Source organism: Chlamydotis macqueenii, chromosome 4 (genome assembly GCF_036417535.1).
Source record: "Chlamydotis macqueenii isolate bChlMac1 chromosome 4, bChlMac1.mat, whole genome shotgun sequence".
In the NCBI taxonomy this organism is placed as follows: Eukaryota; Metazoa; Chordata; class Aves; order Otidiformes; family Otididae; genus Chlamydotis; species Chlamydotis macqueenii.
The window spans coordinates 21801470-21822232 of NC_141559.1; the positions used below are offsets into that span (position 1 = coordinate 21801470).

At 41.6% G+C, this 20763-nt stretch overlaps 1 protein-coding gene across 1 annotated transcript in view; it reads left to right on the forward strand.

Annotated features, from left to right (window-relative positions):
* The window catches only part of ADGRL3 (adhesion G protein-coupled receptor L3), a 553885-nt gene that overhangs the window by 339278 nt on the left and 193844 nt on the right, over window positions 1-20763 (forward strand). The window contains exon 6 of the mRNA XM_086746193.1: window positions 19243-20043. Coding sequence (XP_086602319.1) covers window positions 19243-20043 — 801 coding nt within the window. The remainder of the gene's footprint in view (window positions 1-19242; window positions 20044-20763) is intronic.

Below are 20763 nucleotides of genomic sequence, written 5' to 3' on the forward strand. Positions count from 1 at the left end.
ACTTCTTTCCTTAACAGTGCACTGTTTACACAGCCCTCTCTTCAGGCAAAGAAAATAAATAAATCAAAACAAAGCTCTAAAGTTAACCAAGAAGTTTCTAAAGCACTACTTTTTATATTTATTTTAATGGGAAAAATAATGGGAAAAAAATCAATTTTATTTCACTTTTATCACACTAACGTAGAGGAATTCAGCAGTGCTCTTTGCTAACAGTGGGACAAGCTCCTTGTATCTTGCCATTGGTCAGATCTCGATGTAGAGAGTTTCCAATGTAAATGCCTATTTTTTGTGGTGGGATTCAATGCTCTTGATGCCCTTCAGTCCTTCTTGATGCCCTGTGGGAGTGTGGTGAGAGTCATGCAAGGTCTAAATGGTTTATTTTCCCTAGACCTCAAGGTACGAAAAGACATACTTAGATACCGGTGGCCACCTTGGCAAGAGATGCACCTTCTGCTACCCAAATCATGCTGCTTGAGGATACACAAGATGCATCTTCCTCCTTCTTCTCTCCCACTTGTGATCATCCTCTCCATGATGCTTTTCATCCAACACTGAGCTACTGCATTTAAGGTGAAGGTGGTTATCTTTGCCATGCAGTTTGCAGGCTGCATAAATCTGAGCAGGTTGATAGATTTATTGCAAATCAGGATGTATGGGAAGGAGCCCCAGGTACCGAAGATTTGCTGTCTTTCTCATGATATCAGGGTCCATGGAAATTAGGTGTATGAATACCATTAAGCAGTGTAGAGATGTGATCTATCTGCAGAGACATTATTTATCACTTTCCTTTCCCTCTGCCTGAATTCAGGGAGGTTTTATTGAAAATTCACCTTTCCTCTCCCCTTCTATTCTCTTTCCACTTCATTTCTCGCATTCTAGCTTACTCTATCATAAATATACCCGCACAGCTGTGACACAGGCTTTACAAGCTTCAGCCACTTAAATCCAAATGCTTTTCTTTGAAGTCAACGTCACCTTTTGGGAGCAGTGGCTCTGCTGGAAGACAAAGCTCCAGGAGAATATTGGCTTGTAGAGCACTGGATTTGCTTTTAATGGGTGAACCTCGACTTTTTTTTTTTTCCTTAAGTTTTTCTCATTGAGCCAACAGAGAGTCTCAAAATCTGTTCACTCACAAGAATGCAGAATTATCCTAACTTAATGCTCACATGGCTTTTGTGGTACCAACAGTGTATTTTACTTTGATTAATCAATAGGGTCAAGAGGCAAGAGTTTGTCTGGTTTATATCACTGTTTGCCTGAAGTTAAATAGGTAGCCAATTAAATTTTCCAATATTGAATAAGAATAGAGTGGTAGTGTCAGCTCTTCTACAAATAGATATTAAATTACATGATGTGAAAGTGACTAAAGATGATTCACAGCAATAATATGACCCAGTTATGTGTTTATTGCATTTAAAAGACAATTGAGAGGTTGATTTCGTTGCCAGCTGTGTGGTAGTTAATGATCAGTAAGAAAGCATCAGACTGAGAACAACTTCTCTTTCTAAATACAGCCTGCCGTGCTGAATTACAGAAGTTCCCAGAATGAATTGTGTATATGTAATGGATCTAAAAATAAGGAGAAATGCATTTTTACTGGAGACTAACAGTATATATTCACAATGAAACTATTCTAAACCTACAAAGAAAAATCGTACACAGAAATTATGTACTTGCTTCTAAATGCACATAATTGTTCTGACCTACAGCTGTATGACTCCTGATTAACACTGGCCATAAATGAATGTCCTAATACAAATTTGAAACCTATTAAATTAGCAGTAGAAACCCATTTTACTGCAACCATTGGTTTTAAAAACATCAGGCAAGCTCTTTACCTGAGTGGTCTGTCCAGTATCACTGTTTTAAAAAATAATTTCTGAAACAATTGCACATATGATAAACATCAGTTTGAAAATCCAATTTACTGCATAAAGAATTTCAGGACACAGTTTTTCATAAAACAAAGTAAGTCAATTAGAGCCTTCTTTTCACAGCCCACAAGTTTTCTTTCTCGTGAAATAGCAGTGATTGGTTTTGGTCTATAAAAGCCTAGGCATTAAAGCTCCAAAGAATGATATGCTACAGAAAATGTTGAATTGGAGGTACCTAAGAGAAAATGAATGTTACTGGCTTTTTTCCTTTGATTTTAGGTTTTACATATAGTTCTCTTACAGCCCCCACTGCCCACCCCCCAAAACATGTAGAGAATAAGAGGAGATTTTAATGTGCTCTTGCTGTTATACTGTGGATGCTTTCTCGTGGCTCTCACGCTTCAGGAAGGAATGAGATATGGTTAGAAAATGGAGGTTTATTGTGGGACATCCAGATCTCTGAAGAGCTCTTACATACTAGACTTATCATCTCAGTTTTTCATTGAACATATTTCTCCTGTCCTTGTGTTAATGCACAGCTGTGCCTATGTCAAACACAGTTTCATTTTGCTTAATTCACTACAGATTGTGCCATGAGCGCCTGGTCCAGTTTTCCTCTGACTTCGTTGCATGACTGGAGCAAACTGTAAAATCTCTGTTTTTTTTTTTCTTTTGCCATCTTGAAAATCAGAGTAACAATATTCCTAGAGAGTTTGTGAACTGAGGATTGCTGTAAGCTAATGGACAGTGAATTAAATACCTGTCCAGCTGTGCCAGGTCACTGATCCAACTGCCAGGGTCTCAGGTTGTTGGCATTTGTGTTGGCTTCCTTAGCTGTGACACAGACATATCACTTGCCCCCATGCAGTTTGGAGGGAGTAGCTGTGTAATGCCTACTCTGCATTGAACGGAGAGTCTGGAAGCCATCAGTTGAATGTGTATTTTGCAAACTGTCAGACAGGACCACTAAAAGATCTGGAGGCCAGCAAAGAGGGCTGCTTCCAGATTGCATTTCTTGCCCATTGGCCACAACAAGGGCAATGCCGTAGCCTTGCCCAGAAAGTTCCCCGTGACTTAAAAACAGAAGCATCTGCTGAAGTTATGAACTTCTTAGCAGCTTGGCTCAGCAGTGGGGGTTCTTGTAAATTGATCAGATCTGTCTATACCTATAGATTTCACAGCTGTTGTGAGGAATGCTGTCTTTGCTGCACAGCTGTGGGAGTGAGAGTGGCAGAAATGCTGACTGGAAGAGATGGATGTGTGGTTACGTTAGGAAAGGACAAGGAAGCATGGGGTCTTCTGGATATGCCTTCATGCAAGAGGGATTTGGGGATTTTTGCAGGGATTTTCTTTCTTCTGATGCATCCTGAAATGCCATATGAAGTGGCATTTCTGTGCCCATTTTATATTCCTCTCTAATGGCATGTTTCAAGGGCAAATATCCTGCTGATTGAAATAATGAATTCTGATAAAGGTCCTAGTCTCTGAGCTGGACCAGCCTGGATGCTGCAGCCCAACGGTGGGCTCCTTTGCTAGGAGCCTGGCCTTGGGTCATGAAAATCTCAATGCACACTAAAGGGTAAGATGGCCCTTCTGCTGCTTCCTCCTCTTCCCCCACCCCTATGTCAGCTGTGTCTCCCAGCTGCCTGCGAGCATGCAGCGCTGGTGCTGTCGCATCCACCTACTTTTTTTCCTTCCCTCATTTGAGCGTGGCACCAGAACAGGCAGCACCAGCTGCCGAGAGCCCCTGGCACTCACTCTTTTAGCTTTCAGAGAAGGGCAGTCTCTCAGCTGAAGTAATACATGCACTTCCATCCTTCTCCATGTCTCAAGTCTCACACATTGAACGTTGGTGTTGAACCAAGATACGGCTCATTGTCTTTCTGAAACGGCTGAGTACCTACTGTCCTTAAATCAGAGCCCTTTTAAAAAAATTGATTGTTCTTCTGCTAATTTAGACTAAAGTCTTTAGAGCTAAAGATCAGGCCTTCCACCTCAGTCAGCCTATGTAGAGCTGTCATGGGAACTTTCTTCTTGTTTCTTCTGTTTTGTGTGTTACTTTAATGAGAACACAGTAATGCACTGAAAGTTATTTACATTTTTGTAGAAGTATACATTTGTGAAATATAATGCCACACAAGCTCCTTCTGGAAGTAGGATGGGCTACCCCCAGCCCCTCATTTGAGGCACTACTCTTGCCTTCGACTTGTGATGGAGATGCACAACATCCTAGGCTTGCATAAGCCTACTGAGGCCAAACAGTTGATTAAAATGTGTTGGATTGTACCTAAGTATGATCTGAATTTTATAATGTGCTGTCACTGCCAGGAACATGTTATTATGATGTTGGTTTGTTGGTCATCAGAAACTGCTGCCCCTTCCTGAGAGGTGAATGTAGAAAAAGCAGGCTGCACTAGCAATGAGCTGTGGTGGCTACTAATTTAGAAGTATGTTGTTGGGTGGTCACTAGGTTGTGTTTCCACACCAGTTTTAATGATCATGCTTCTTAAACTGTTCCACTCCAAATTCGAGCCTGGTGCAGCCTCTTCTCACCAGCCTTAGGTCACCTAATTATGCTTATTTTTGGTCCAACTCTTCTCAAAAGCCCTTCCTTCCCACCCCCAAGGTTATTTAGTAATTTGATGGGGAGCTGGATCTTCAAAAGCCAGGAGGAGATCCTGTAAGATCCATCTCCAGGAGGAGATGCTGTAAGCTGTGCTTCTGCTGTTCATGGGCTCAGGCCACAGCACACTCGCATCAGATCTGTTAGATGTGGCCTCCTGAATGCAGAAGAGAACGGCACACAATGAAAGGAAAGGGCCAAGCTGTCTGCACCACTGTATCAGCATGGCGCTATCAATGTTCCTCTGGGAACCTCTGGCAATGTGACCCTTTGATTCTTGTGGTTTTGCCTCATCTAAATTGTCAAAAAAAAATTTCAAAAGAGAGAGCATTTGTGTGAAGCAGGCATAGCCTTGGCATCTGGCTCTGTCCCCTAGATCTCTCAGGGTCCCTCTTAGCCCTCTTTCCTATTTTTATATTACTAAAAGCTGGACTGAAAACTGGACCTCACCCTTAAATCTTTTTCCATTTTGAAGTTAGCTAGATAAACAAGTGTAGTATTACATAACAACTAAGTCTTAGCAAAGTAGACAGATTTATTGAATTACTTCATAGCAAAATGAGTGTGTTTCATTGTCATATTTTTTTTTAACTCTAGCAAGAATTTTTTTTTTTTTTAAATCTATTCATGCCATGGAGAAAATGCTGCATTGGCTATGAAATAGAGAGAGGGCACCACAGATTGACCACTCCAATAATGTGCACCAGTAAATATTGCACAAGAGCTCAAGGATCCTAATTTTTAAATATATAATATATTAGAAGTTAAACTGTTGCAAAACCACACAAAATACCTCTCTGAACCTTCATAACTTCTTATACTTTAAATTAGAAATAAAATAGTCTCTTTTTCATTAATGGCAAAAATGATAGGTCTTAGCAATGCCTAATATTCCATTCATTGCAAACAATACCAAATTTCTAAGTATTCACCAAATATTTTATTGCTGTAATTTGTGATTCTCCCAAGCAGAATAATATTTTTACCTCACAGAATATACCAGTGCAAGTTAAAGGTCTCAGATGTATTCCTTTAAAGTGACAGTTTATTCCAGCTAGATCCCTGCTTTATATCAGTACTTCTTCATTAAAAAATAAGTATAAAATATAATGTCATCCTTCTTAGTCCTAGATTCAAACAGTGGAGAACCAAATCCCGAAACACATAAAGTGCTTTCTGTTCATACTTGGACTCAGAGCACGTATTTGTTGCAAGGTATTGAATGGCACCTGAATGCGTTTACTTGTGTGCTTGGTTAAGTAAGTACACCCTAGCACCAAACTGTCAAGGGTCCTTTTGTGTGGCAGCGTCAGCTGGTGGCAGGCTGGCTTGTCGCAGCCTTGCCAAGAACACCGCCGAGACTCCCGGCTTCATTTCTGCTCCTTGGTCAGCTCTGCAAATATGTGAGGGTTTGGTAGGTAGTGATTAATGAGTGCTTGGCGTGTCAGGGAGATGACCGAACAGTGGTGAGGAAGATGCTTGTGCACAGCAGAAAGAGATTTGCTCAGCTGGGGTTTGAGGACACCTTAACGTTCAGCAGAACCAGCACATTTGATGTTACCTTCTGGTACGTACTTCTTGAGGAGGCAGGTATGCCTATCTGTCTTCCACTGTTTAGACATGCACACAATCTCTCCCATCTCTGCAGCACATCTGGAGAATGTACTGAGGAAAAGGCATGGGAGCCTTTCACAATTTGGCAGGGCATGATCTCCTCTGAAACATCTGCTTCTCAACTGAGATTTTGTTGATTCTGAGTACTGAGAGCTGGAGAGAAAGAGAAGGTGAAATGAAGGCTCCTAAGCAGTTTTCTGCAATACTTGCTTCAGCAGGTTGCAGATGCGAGTTTCAGACTACCGCAGAATCTTTTCTTTAGAGTGTTTTGGGAATGTGGCTCAAAGTGTAAGTTATGCCAGTACCTTTGTGTTACACACATGCGCATATGTGCATGTGACACACACTTGGGTTTATAATTTAAATCACAAAATGTTGAAAGTCACTCCTCTGCATATGAGTGTGCATGTGTGCGTGCACACAACACACACACACATATACAGCACACTTGCATTAATTACTTAAACCTAAAAATGCTGTAAGTCATGCCTTGATTATTTTTTTCTTTTTTTTTTATAATAGCAGATGTTGTTAAAATTTTCACTAGATTGTAAAATCCTATTCCAGAGGAACAGTTCCTGAAGTCTAATGCCTTCTTTCCCTGCTCTTCATTTGCTCTCTAAAGTGGTTGCAGTAAAATCCCACCTCTCCAGCTACTTTGTAGGTGTTCCTCCAGTTCAGAGAGGAGAAAACAAATGTGTTGGTTTGTTGTTTGGCTTTGTGGAAATCCTTTTCTGATTTTGATGGGCATTTTACTGTAGCATCCAGTTGGAGGCACATAAGAATAAGTACTATTGAGAGAGGCAATTGATGCAAAATCCTTCCTTACTGTTTTCTCAGTAGCTAAAAAGAAGCGGTGTTTTACCTACGAAAGCGTTATTAAAGAAAACTCGGCTATAGCAGATGGTGTCAGCAATATGCCTTGCAATCAAACGAGAAATATGGTAGATACTCCAAGACATGAGATAATTGCTAAGGCTTATTTCAGAGCAAAGAGCTTTTAAAAAAAATGTTTTCTCTGAAGAGCATCACATTTCACTCACTTCTCACAACACAGTCATGCCTTGGCAATCATGATTAGCCTCATTTGGGCCTGTGGAATCCATTATTTTATAGCTAGTCTCATAGCTGACAGGATGACAAACAATTTATTCCTCTTTGGAGAGAAATCTGCCTCACCTCTGTGCCTGGCAAGGTCATGGAGCAGATTCTCCTGGGAACCATGCTAAGGCACATGGAGAGCAAGGAGGTGGTTGGTGACAGCCAACATGGCTTCACCAAGGGCAGACTGTGCCTGACCAATTTGGTGGCCTTCTATGATGGGGTGACAGCATCGGTGGACAAGGGACAAGCAACGGATATCATCTACCTGGACTTGTGCAAAGCTTTTGACACTGTCCCGCACGACATCCTTCTCTCTAAACTAGAGAGACATGGGTTTGATGGATGGACCACTCCATGGATAAGGAGTTGGCTGGATGGCCGCACTCCGAGAGTGGTGGTTAACGGCTCAATGTCCATGTGGAGACCGGTCACGAGTGGCGTCCCTCAGGGGTCCGTGCTGGGCTTGGCCCTGTTCAACATCTTTGTTGGTGACATGGACAGTGGGATAGAGTGCACCCTCAGCAAGTTCGCCGATGACACCAAGTTGTGTGGTGCCGTCGACACGCTGGAAGGAAGGGATGCCATCCAGAGGGACCTTGACAGGCTGGAGAGGTGGGCCCGTGCCAACCTCATGAAGTTCAACCAGGCCAAGTGCAAGGTCCTGCACCTGGGTCATGGCAATCCTAGGCACAAATACAGGCTGGGCGGGGAATGGATTGAGAGCAGCCCTGAGGAGAAGGACTTGGGAGTGCTGGTGGATGAGAAGCTTAACATGAGCAGGCAATGCACCCTTGCGGCCCAGAAGGCCAACCACATCCTGGGCTGCATCAAGAGGAGCGTAGACAGCAGGTCGAGGGAGGTGATTCTCCCCCTCTACTCTGCCCTGGTGGGACTCCACCTGGAGTACTGTGTCCAGTTCTGGAGCCCCCAACAGAAGAAGGACATGGACCAGTTGAAGAAGGTCCAGAGGAGGCCCACGAAGATGATAAGAGGGCTGGAGCACCTCTCCTATGAGGACAGGCTGAGAGAGTTGGGGCTGTTCAGCCTGGAGAAGAGGAGGCTCCGGGGAGACCTGATAGTGGTCTTCCAGTATCTCAAGGGGGCCTACAGGAAAGATGGGGAAAGGCTGTTCAGTAGGGCCTGTTGTGACAGGACTAGGGGTAATGGTTTTAAAATAGAGGGGGGTAGATTTAGATTAGATATTAGGAACAAATTTTTTACACTGAGGGTTATAGAACACTGGAACAGGTTGCCCAGAGAGGTGGTGGAAGCCCCATCCCTGGAAACGTTCAAGGCCAGGCTGGATGAGGCTCTGAGCAACCTGATCTAGTTGGGGATGTCCCTGCTTCTTGCAGGGGGGTTGAACTAGATGACCTTTGAAGGTCCCTTCCAACCCTAAGCACTCTATGATTCTAAAAGCACAAAGCTTTAATTCAGCGTTCCCTCACCTAAGACATTTTTCCCTTCCTGCTTATTGCTTAAGGCCAGACACCTAATGCTTGCCTTGATGGCTCTGTCAGGTTCTTGACATCCCAAATTTATCTCATGCCTGGATGAGGACAAATCTTTAATGAACTTAAGGCTTTTGTTCCTCTTAAAGTCAGGCAAGGAGTGTTTACAATTCATCTGGCAAGGAAGATATAAAAAGCTAAGCAAATGATAATTATTCTTAATTTGATACATTTGGCTAGTTGCAGAATGATCTTTCCATGCATTTGACATCCCAGGAGGAGGAAGAAGTGGGGTGATTATCTGGGTCCATTTACCCGACCCAGTTATACATGGGCTGGTTGATCAAGGGGAGTAAGACCTAGACTCATACTTGCTTAGAAGAGCTCTCTGAGGTTAGATTTTTTCCTGATAAGGTTACTTCCCAAACAGCTGTTGCATTGTGGAGTTTTTAACCATTCTGTCGATCTGTCTCTAAGTGCTCCTGGGCTGAACTGGCAGCACCAGGAAATAGGTGTAATGTAGATTCCTGCCCTGGAAAGCTGCACTCAACAGCACTAGAGGATTAAACTCTGCTGACAGCACCTCTTGGTCCACCTATATTTGCACAGAAGCCTTTCTTGATGGAGGGGATCACCATCTCAGTATTTATTTTGTGTCCAGGCCTTTTCCAGAGGGACACCATTAAATAAACATTCTTGAAAAATGCTCAGCTATTGCTCAGCTATCTATTTTTTTTTTAATTTTTGGACCTGGAGCTGAAAGTAATACACAGTAATGCCCCTCTCCTCTTTTATAAAGGAGCTCAAAGACTGGACGAGGTTTAATTCACACCTCCAATGGAGGTACTGAATCTCCACATCTCGCTTGTCCTAGCCATGGGGCTGTGTTGCTAAAGGCTGCTGAGTGCTCAGCATCAAGCTTTTCATTGGCAGCAGGAGCCAGCTACAGAAAAAGCACTGCAGATGGTCAACCCTGCAGTACTTACTTCCCTTTCTGGATGTGCGCTTTCACTTTTTTCTTTTTTTAATTTCTCTTTTTTCTTTTTTTTTTTTTTTTTCATTTACGGGAGAATGATGTCCAGGTGGCTGATTGTGCTGTAATTTAATGGCAACTCACTCATCTGCTGTTGTACTGGAAACAATAAGAGGCCAACTGCCAAGGAAAGTTTGGCTGAATGACTTATCACTGTAATTGAATTTCACACTGTACTTATATGGTCCCTTTTTTCCCTCTCATGCTAACTCATCTTGCTGCTTCTTTTTAATTGATGAATTGAAAAGGAAAATTCTGGTGCACAACAAGTTGAGAGAGTTGCAGTGAATTAAGAAGTTACCACTAGTATTTGTATAAACTGGAGACAATGTGGGGCTGTGCTACTGGCCATAGGGTCACAGCAGAAGTCTGCCCAGCTCATTTTGCTGCTTGTAATGGTGATGAGCAGTGCCTAGTGCTTTGATAAATATTTTGACTAGGATAAACAACACTTTTGTTTTCCAAATTCAGGGATGAATTGGTTTTTCAGGTTTCTTTATCTCTGGAATGGTGCTCTAAACATAAATTTTCATCTACAAAAGAGATTTATATACTTTAAAGAATCAGATATTTCTTGTGAAGATGAACTTTGAATATAACAATAGTTGCTGCTTCTTTTTTTTTCCAGTGCTGGACTCATTATACCTTAAGTGAATTATCTTTACTTGAGAAAAAAAATATTTACCTCTTGGAATAATACATTTAGAAGTGCAGCCCAATCGCATTCAGTATCTGCTGAGGCTGGTGAAGTGTCTGCTTCTTCAGAGAAGCCAGTCACTGTGACTACCACTTGAAATAATAACAAGAGAGAGAGGTAAAGAAAGAATAGAAATTAGTCACAGAATTTCAGGAAATCTGAATGTTTGCTAAACTGTTGAGAACCATCTCACTAATCTGCTCTGCAAAACAGTGTCAGCTCTTGCAGGACCAGGCACATAGAAGGACTTTTACTGTTTAACCCCAAAACTCAGAATCCCGAAGTTTCATTGGCTTTCTGCAGGACTGTTGTTTTTTTTTTTTCTTTAACAAAATATTTAAAGGCATAACTTTTTGTGTGCTTTGGTACCTAAAATTAGGAAATGAGTTCATAAGATTTAATCTGCAAGAAAATTTGCCTCAAGGGGACAGTGACATGGAAAAGCATTTGTTATTTCTTGGGTTTGGGGGAGAGTCCGTTTTAGGGCTGGGATCTCTGATGCCTGTCATTCATTATATGAATGTCTAACAAAAAGATGACGTCCTCCCGAAATAGCCTGAAGTTTGATCTATCATACACAAGGCAATTTTTAGGAATTTGTAACTTTTTTCATCTCACAGAAACCTCTAGTGGACAAGAGTTAATGTATATCAGTGGTTTCCTGGGTCCTGATGACTGTAAGTGTTTTAACATTAATAATTCTTAGTATTCTTTTAGTGAACATCTATTAAATTTAAGTATTATGTATTAAAAAGCAGACTGAAAGCACTGACATTTTAAGGAAGCCCAAATTAATGGTTTGAAATGTTTCACAAATTCATCAGATGAATGGAAATCTAAGGGAAAAAAAAATCCACTTACGAAAAACGACAGCTTTGATTTCTGCAAATCCATAGATACCATATTTAAGGATCTAATTTAGGTTGTGGTTCATGAAAGCATTTATGGATTATTGACATTTCCAATCTCTGTACTTCACAGCGAAATTAATTAGGAGGCGATAATTTTGGGAATGTGTTACATGAAGCCATTGTAATGCAAGATACTTGCATTGCACTTGAAGAGCACCTTCATTGCTGATGCCTGGGTATAATATGAAAAGTGTAATTTGGAAACACAGCAAGTGAGATTATTCCTCCCTTTTATTAAATAAAGTAAAAGGCAAGCATTCTCCTGTGCAATAAATCAAGACTATTTTTTCCTAGCCTTATTGGTGGGAGTATTATGTGCACACATAGGGTACGTACAGTCAAGAAGAGTGAAATACTGTTTTCTGAAACCTTAAATTTTCTTGGAAATATAAATAATGTTACACCCTAAGTGGGGCCCACTATTATAATCATTTAAACCTAAACAAACTTTAAACCTTATTTTGCAGAGTAGTTTTGGTCTGGTGGAGAACTGCAATGGAGAGTCTCAAAGTTTTGTGTGGTTCTTTCATAACAGAAATTGGCAGCCATGAGAAAGTTAATTCATAACACTATAATTGATAAGAATAATTTCTTCATTCCTCTGGCTGGAGAATGAAAGTCTGAGTACTTTACATTCAAGTGTTACGTTGCTCTTGGACTGCCAAGCCAGGTAGTGTTAACAGGGTCTGTTCCTCATTTAAATGCATGTATGTGCTTGCCATTGGCAAGAGTGAAGATCCCTCAGGTAAAGCAGTGGCAGGCCACAAAGTGCAATTTGTTATGTATTTATTTATTAGACCTTGCCAAAGGAAGCTGACATTGTTCTTGCTCTGAAAAGGAAGTGACATGATTTCTAGAAAACCTGTCATGTTGAAGAGGGAAAAAAAAAATCGCAGTAAAGTGGGATTAGGTGGCAAAAATGGGAAGATAGCAACAGTACATATTTGGAAAGTAGTCTTAGAAAACCTAATTCTTCCTTTCTCTACACTTGCTCCTGAGCCAAGACCCAAGAGGGCTTTGGATGTTAAAACTTTTAACTTTAAAAGCTCATAGACTGAGTGCCTCACTGGGACTAATGGGACTGGAGCTAAATTCTGACTTGAAGGCAGCTTGATGTAGAGGATGGGGATGGAGGCTGGTCACCGTGTCTTCTGTAGTGAGGACAGTTGTAATGAAGGGACTGAAACCAAAGACTACTGTATTGTTGTTGCTTTTCCCTTGCCTAGAGGCAGAATGTCATCTAACCTTCTGCTGGCTACAGCATACTGCAGTGGATGTGACCGTGTTCCCATTATTAGGGCATTTGGGGTCCAGTGACCACCCACCTTGTGGTACAGTGGGACCTTAGGCTTTCCTAGAAGGAGTGGGTAGATTAGAGAAATGGTGGCATGTGCTTTGGTTTGTGTCTGTGCTGCAAGGAGTGAGCACGCTACGTGGTCTCTTTTGTCATTTTAATTAAGTGTCAGGAGAAGAAAATTAAGCAGAGACAGATACTTCTGCAGCTTTTTGAACTTTTAAGTTGCCAAAACAGCTCATATCATATAAATGCTGAGCTAGCTCTCTAACTGTTCTTCTGGCAAACCATATGTGGGTTTTTGAGTGTGTTTTCAGTACAAATTAATAAGAATATTTTCTTGTTTTCTTTCCATGGATTTAGATTTTATTTATTCTAGATCTGCTGCTGCAGAGTTCAGTTTTCCTTCAACTGTGCTTTCCTGTTGGGATCTGTCTACGTACCATCTGTGCTTCCCAACGGTAGAGCACCCTGGGTTTGAAATTCATACAGATGTGGTCCTCTTTAGCCTCACTGCCTGGGTGCTCGGATGGGGAACCAGAGAGACGAGAGAGAAGCTGATGAACCTCCTGCAGTATCTGTGCCCCACTCTCATGTCGCTTCTGATCTGTCAACTGCTGCATTTCCTCAGGGACTCAACCACTTTCTTAAATTTTAGATGTTGGAAAGAGAAACTACTCAGAACCTCATGTGCCTTATTACTATTAGCATGACTGGGAATACATCCTAGCCAACATTTTCCTACAGCCTAGAGGACAGACTTTCTCTAGCACTGACTACGGGGTCCTGGACGTGCTGTGAATCTGATGCCGCGCTCGCCTGTATATTGCCTAGTTGCCTAGACTACTGCTTTCTATCACACAACTAAAAGGAAGTCTGTTACCGACATGTGCTTTGGTGCCTTGAATTTTGATCACATCTCTTGTTTACTTTAACCTTCTTTTAGTAGAGACTCCAGCACCCAGCCATGTTTTCAAAAAAGAAGAGCAGCTTCATCTCCGAGCAGGCTCTACATGGGTGCACTTTGGGGTGCCTTGCTAGATTTGCAGCTTCCCAAACACATTCCTGTTCAACCTAAAACCCACAGATGGTGTGTGTGTGTGTTGGGGAGAAACACGTAAATTGGGAGAGCTCTCTGCGGGTGCTGTAGGGAAGCCTCAAGTAAAAAGTTGAGAGAGTTGTGAGTGGTTTGCTGTTGGCACAAGGCTCACCAAGGAGCTTGGGGTCTAGGGATTAGAGAAAGAAAGAAAAGGCTGTAGATCTCAGACCAACCTTGTATGAGGAGCCCTGACACAAGGCACCTTCCAGACTTTGTTTTATCATTAGAGGGAGCTCAATGATCAAGTCCAGTGCAACAGGGCTGAGAGCCGAGTGGTGAGTCAGCTATGTGATAGTCACCACCTTGCAACGTGGGTGATGTGTTGAGGCAGGGCATAAGGCTAGTGCTGTGCCTTCTGAGGATGTTTCTCCCAAGTTGGCTCCCTAGTGCCATGACTACTTTTCAATTTCCTCCCCTGTGCATCTGGTGAAGCTGGCTGGTGGAGGCAAGATGCAGTGGCTAGCCACATCTAGCATGAAGTGCCCTCAGCATGGCTGAGATGCTGCGTCTTGTGCTATAGGTCAGCCACGCAAATCTGTTTTCTTAGTCTGTCTATTTTGCCATTAACTATGTGTTTAATCCTCACTTTTGTATATTAAATCAGTTTCACTTGTCAAGAACCGAACAGGGAGCGGATGTCACTTGCTCTACTGTTAAACATCTGTCCTGAAAGTACCCAGCTGGCAAAGTACAGGGCACAAATTCTTACTTACTTCTGCAATTGTTTTTTAACATTTCCTTTAGTCAGATGATTTTTTTTTTCCAGGAGCTTTGTGCTCCTGTTGTGGGTTTGAAGCAGTGCCAGGGAGAGAGGTCTCTACAGGACTCTGCCACTGTGTGCTCGCACCTTAAATAGTTGAGTGAAACTCAAAGTGGTGGTAAGAAAATGAGCAGTTAATGTTGTTCAAGTGTTAATTGTGCCAGAAAATAAGAGTGTGTCTTCAGAGCCTCAACCCAGCAGTACTAAGAGCATTTAATTAATTTGTTTGTGTGATTTTTCTGAATAGGTGGCAGGAATATACCTGATCGCTTGGCTCCAGGCACAACAGGGGCAGGCTGTAGCAGCTGATGATTGCACATTGGCCTTGGTTTTCTTCTGTCCAAAGAAATGGAAGAAAATCAGGCCACGTGGAAAGTCTTGTTTTTAACTTCCCTCAGACCTGGCAGGTGGTCCTTGATTTCCTTCAGGCCTCTGGCACTGTTGAAGCCAATGGCACTGGCTTGCAACTAGCAGAGGATATTGAGGTGAAATACCCTTGTTCTGCTTCAATACAGCAATAGCAGCAGTGGAAGATCTCACTGTATGAGAAATAACTGTGTATGCATATGCATGCTTTTTCTGTAGATCCTTGTAGGAAGGTAAAGTGCCCCCTGTGCTGTAAGCAGTACTTAAATTCTGTGGACTGGCACAGGCATTGCAGAGATGTAAAACTGTCTGTAATTGGGCAAAATTTTAAAAATTCTTCCAATACTTTATGCAGATAGTTTTGCAGTGATATGTTGCATAATTGAAGGGATAATCAGACCCTAATTTAGACCTTTCCTTTTAATATTGCTCAGTGAGATAAATCCTCTAAGCTTCCCGTGCAACCTGTTTGAATAATATGATGTCTCAATATAAGCTAAGTAAATATTGAAATTCAAAAGCATTTAGTCTTAAATCAGCAGGAGGAAAATACATATTTGGGATATATACAATGGAAAGCACCATGCAGGAGGTCACCAAAACACATACAGTGTCTGGAAATATAAAAGCGCTAGATACGGCACTCACCGCTAATAACACATATGAGCTATTCAGGGTAAGAGTAATCAATGCTTCGGGTCACTCAACTCAGCTGGTTGCAAATATATTATCTCCTGGAGAAGCTTCTCTCTTGCTGCTTTACAATATCACGCTGTTGTTTGAGTGCATTACAAAAGCTTTTGCTCGTTTGGAAACGTAAATTACTACCTTCTATGCTGCCAGAGGTACAGTATACCATCAGCTAGAAGAATCAGTGTGAAGCCATACATTTTGGGATCTGTCATGTTGCTTTCTTGCTTTTGCCAGGGACATTTAATGTTTCTCTGAACACCCTGCTTAACTGTGGCCAGCCACAGCCTGGGATGGGGAGAGCAATTTCTGTGTGGGTTTCTCCAGTTGCTGTGTCTGGTGCCTTTTAATCTTGCTGGCTGTTTCCCTTGCAAAACCAGGTGCTTGCACTGAAATGAGTTGTTTCTGCACCCTAGAGCCCCGACAGCCACATGGTGAAAACATTTGCCTTTAACCTTAACCTGTTATACAGTAGAAAGGAGTCTGAATCAAAGCCCAGGTAAAAAAGGCTGTTTAAGTTTGGAAACATTTGTTTTGAGAGCTGCAGTTGGCTTCAGATGTACGCCTCCCCGCACGGCAAAGTGCAGATCCACATGTCTGGCCAATGCATTTGCAGTCTTACCCTGAAATAATTCTTCCGTTGAGCCTGCAGTTTCCTATCCAAATGAATGAGACTTTTGAATGCAAAGGGGTTTGCAGTCCCAGCACCGGAGGACAGTCATTTGGCAAGTGTCTCAGTCTGGAGTGAACTCTGGAGTGAACTCTGGGCAAGCAAAAACAAAGCATGCGTGCATACCTTTGCATTCCTGTCTCGCTTCTCTGAACAGAGATCTCTCAGCTGTCAAAACCATACTGTTTTGCTGGCAAGTTCTCACTTCTCCTTCAGTGATATTTTATGGGGCCTGTCTTCTGCTACACCTTTGGGGAAGAGGCCTTGCAGAACCAGCAAACCCCAGGGCTGGAGCTGCAGAAGTTGATTGGGGCCCCACCATGCTGGAAGAAGGAGTCTGTGCCACGATGCAGGAGGCTTTGGGATGAGGGCCCCCAAGGCGTCTCGCAGAAGGTTATTAGCTATAGAAACTAGCACTAAGCATTTAGCAATTAATAAGTGCACTGCATTTATTTATTCTGACTGCAAGGGGCTTTATCCAAAGGGACACATCCTCTTCAGCAGCATTATTATGCATGGTGAATAATTAACTTTAAAATATCTAGCAAGTTCTGGGGTTGGGCTTTAAAATAGTGCTTAGATATTTTTAACTTGTTAACACTATAAGTCTTCAGAATCTTACAAGTAATATAATTATTACAATATTTAAAGTGATTTTTTCTATGCCCTACTAAAGCTTGTTTCTCCAGACATAGGAGAGAACTCTGCGAACATCCACCAATGTGCTTCATTTAACTCTCCTCAGTTCTCTATTTGTGTCATAAGGGAATATTCTTCTGCTTAAAGTAGGGATCTCTATTTTACAGGATTTGGGCAAAATATATGAAGATGTATATTCTATCTCTAGAGGTATATTCTCTCTCTAAAGTTTCTCCCTGTGTTTTTTTTTATTCTATATATAAATCTGTATCAGTCATATTTCAGTTTATGGGTATTTCATTTTGCTCTATGAAACTAATCCAAGGCTGCTGCTGACAAGGTATCAAAAATAGTTCAGGGAGGTGGTATGTCCCAAGTGTTGGAGTTTTTTTTTTCTTCTTAAAGATTTTTGTAAAGTTAAAATTTATCTGTATTTTATTCAGCTTGTCTGCATATTAACCAGTGTATATCAGAGAAAAGACATCATATATTTTTATATATATATAAAAATGTTCACAAACTAAAGTAAATTAATAAAGCTTCCTTTTCATATAAAAGAGGTAAAGAAAAGTACCTGGCCAATACAGTACCATTAATCTATTCTCTTTTCTCCTTTCTCTCTTTACCTCTCTCTCTACAATAGAAGTGGAACAAAAAGGTAATTAAATACCTTTCAAATTATATATATATATATTACTTATGTATAGGCTAAGTTATTTAACAGTTTAACGTTTTAGTTGAAATACTTTGTCATTAATTCTCACTACTTTTTTGTTAAAGTTTATTTAGTATCTCTGCTGCTCAACTTCACTCATTTTTGCTGAAAAGTTTTTAGCAGTGCCACTTTTTTCATTAAATTTCTATTCAAAGGCTTAGATAACTCTTCTTCTGCCCCAAAGAATTTGGAAAGTGTGAATACAAAATACGTGCATAAGTATATCTAATTATGCTATAAAAGCCTCTTGGAAATGGCAGCCCTTTATGAGCTACTCTGAGTGCTTACTTAGACTCCAATAGAGCAATATACTTTTAGACCATTTACTAAATCTGATTTTTCTCCTATCTCACTCTCCAGAGGATATTACCAATTTCTGCATTTCCAAAAATAATTGGTTGTGCTCCAAGCAGGGAGCACGAATGCAGGATCATATCTGCTAGCCTTGCGCTATCAGAAGTGTGTCGTGGGACACCTCTTCACACCTCCCTGCTGCCCATCCCATCATCATGGTTATTGTACTACTGATGCTCACAGAGATCAGCACTACAAATAACCAAAAAATATTCTCCCTCCAAAGAGTGTGCAGCACCTCCAGGTCAGGAGGGTGCTACCAGGGATGATGAGGGCCTAGCAAGACAGTTTTGTTCTGGAGCATCCCTCCTTTTGTCTCCTCATCCAAGCGGCCAGCCTCTTGGCATTGACATTCCCATGATGCCAAGGTCAACCCTCCTCCTGGGTGCTGGGCATGCCCTGGCCCCTCTCAGCCCCGTTGAAGTCTGAGCAGCAAAGCACTCCAGTTAGTCAAACCGTTCCTCTGTGCTCCTCTCATGTAACAATAGAAGGTATATGTTTTTAAGTTTGAATTACTACTATATTTAACAGGACATTTTTTAACTGATTAAAATCTAGACCTTGGGTACCTCTCCAATGAACTTTATTCTTTTCCTTCCTTCTTTCCTTTCTTCCTTCCTTCCTTCCTTGTCTTTTCCTTTCAGCATCCATATGTCATTAATTTTTAATTGTGTGGACTGCATGTTTCATGTGCCCTGTAGCAGCTTTGAAAGCCTCATTTCTAGTTATACTACAGATCTGTAGATGGATGTTCCTCCCCGCTCCCTTTGCTTTAAGCGGTCTTCTGAGTTTCTAAGGGATTCGCCTCCACTTTGCTATTGGTACCCTTTAAATATTTAATATCACTTGGGCTGTAAGGATGGGAATTTCTTTCTCTTATTTCCATTTCCAGGCCACTCTTTTGTGGGCTATTCAAATAAATATGTGGATCAATTCCCTGCAAGTTTACCCCTTCACCTAGTAGGTACAGATTCACTGCAGAATATAATCTGGAAATACAAACCCAGAAATCCTTTGGGGGCACATATTCTTTTCAGAGTTTACAAAGGAGAGTGGTCCACGTAAGTACACCTGTAAAAATAGATTTGAAAAGCAATAAGAAAATGAACCACAATTGATAGAAAAAGAAAAGAAAAAAAAAATCAGTTCAGTGGAGCAAATCTTATTCTAGAGACGTGGCCAGCAGGAAGGCCGGTCTCCAGCTATAAGGCATTGCTTTTGGGTTTCCTCTGATCTTGAGTGTCCTCTGCTCCAGAACTAGAATCCGTTGAGATGTTTGGGCCAACCACCTCCAGACTGTCATTAACTTTGGGTTTTTTTTGTTCTAAATTCTTTTCACTTCCGACAGTTTTTCTTTGCCCTGGACTGCTGAAAGGAGTATACCAGAGCGAACACTTATTTGAATCTGACCACCAGTCTGGTGCCTGGTGCAAGGACCCTCTGCAGGCATCCGACAAGATCTACTACATGCCATGGACGCCATACCGGACGGACACACTGACAGAGTACTCCTCCAAGGACGACTTCATTGCCGGGAGGCCAACCACGACATACAAACTCCCGCACCGGGTGGACGGCACGGGGTTTGTGGTGTACGACGGGGCATTGTTCTTCAACAAGGAACGAACCAGGAATATAGTCAAGTTTGACTTGCGGACAAGGATAAAAAGTGGGGAGGCTATTATAGCTAATGCAAATTACCATGACACCTCTCCCTACCGCTGGGGAGGCAAGTCTGATATAGACCTGGCTGTGGATGAGAACGGGCTATGGGTAATCTATGCAACAGAACAAAATAATGGCAGAATAGTCATTAGCCAGTTAAACCCTTACACGTTAAGGATTGAAGGGACGTGGGATACTGCCTATGACAAGAGGTCAGCTTCTAACGCCTTCATGATCTGTGGGATTTTATATGTGGTGAAGTCTGTGTATGAAGATGATGACAATGAAGCCACAGGGAATAAAATAGACTACATATATAACACTGACCAAAGCAAAGATAGCACGGTGGATGTGCCCTTTCCAAACTCCTACCAGTACATTGCTGCTGTGGATTATAATCCCCGTGACAACCTCCTTTATGTATGGAACAACTACCACGTTGTGAAATATTCCTTGGATTTTGGCCCGCTGGACAGCAGAGCAGGTAAGGGTTTTAATACCAAGCCAAAATCTGAATTGAGCTTTCTATTTTTCTTGCAAATAGGATGTAAAATTGAAGTACACTCCTGTCTTAATGATCTACCTTTGTTTCTGTAAATTAAGCCCCACCACAAGACCTGTGATGGCTATTCAGACATTAATACGTGCAGAATATCTTTTTTTATCTTAGTTTGAAATGAAATTGAGAAAGGAATGTGCTACCTGTAACTAACCTGAAACAGTCTCCAAATGTCCATGCTCTTCTTTGCATCACAGGAACAGTACTCTTTTCTCTTTAATTGACTTTTCCTACCTATGTCAGATAATCTTCCCTTCTGCAGAAATTTTGGCAAAACATAGGGCAGAAGGTGTTGTCACTGCCAACAGCCGGTTTAAATTACTTTGTTCCTCTAAGCTGGGGAAGTTTGGGCTGTTTGCCACTAATTGCATATCTAAGCAGGCGCCCACAAGTGTGTGTCTAGAGTCAGGAGGGGAATGAACAACAAAATTATCCAAAATGTTGGTTTCTTTTCTTTAAAGGTGCTCTTTTTTTTTTTTTTTAGCATTTCGTGACTTACAGTGACTTACTCTACTTTCTCTAAGAAAGAAGCATGTGGGCCCCAGAGGATTCACAGTTTTTTCACCTTTTTTCCTGTGAGAAATTAGGCTTGTAACTACTTAGTATTTACTTAACTTTACCAACTTCTTCATCATTTATCAAGTA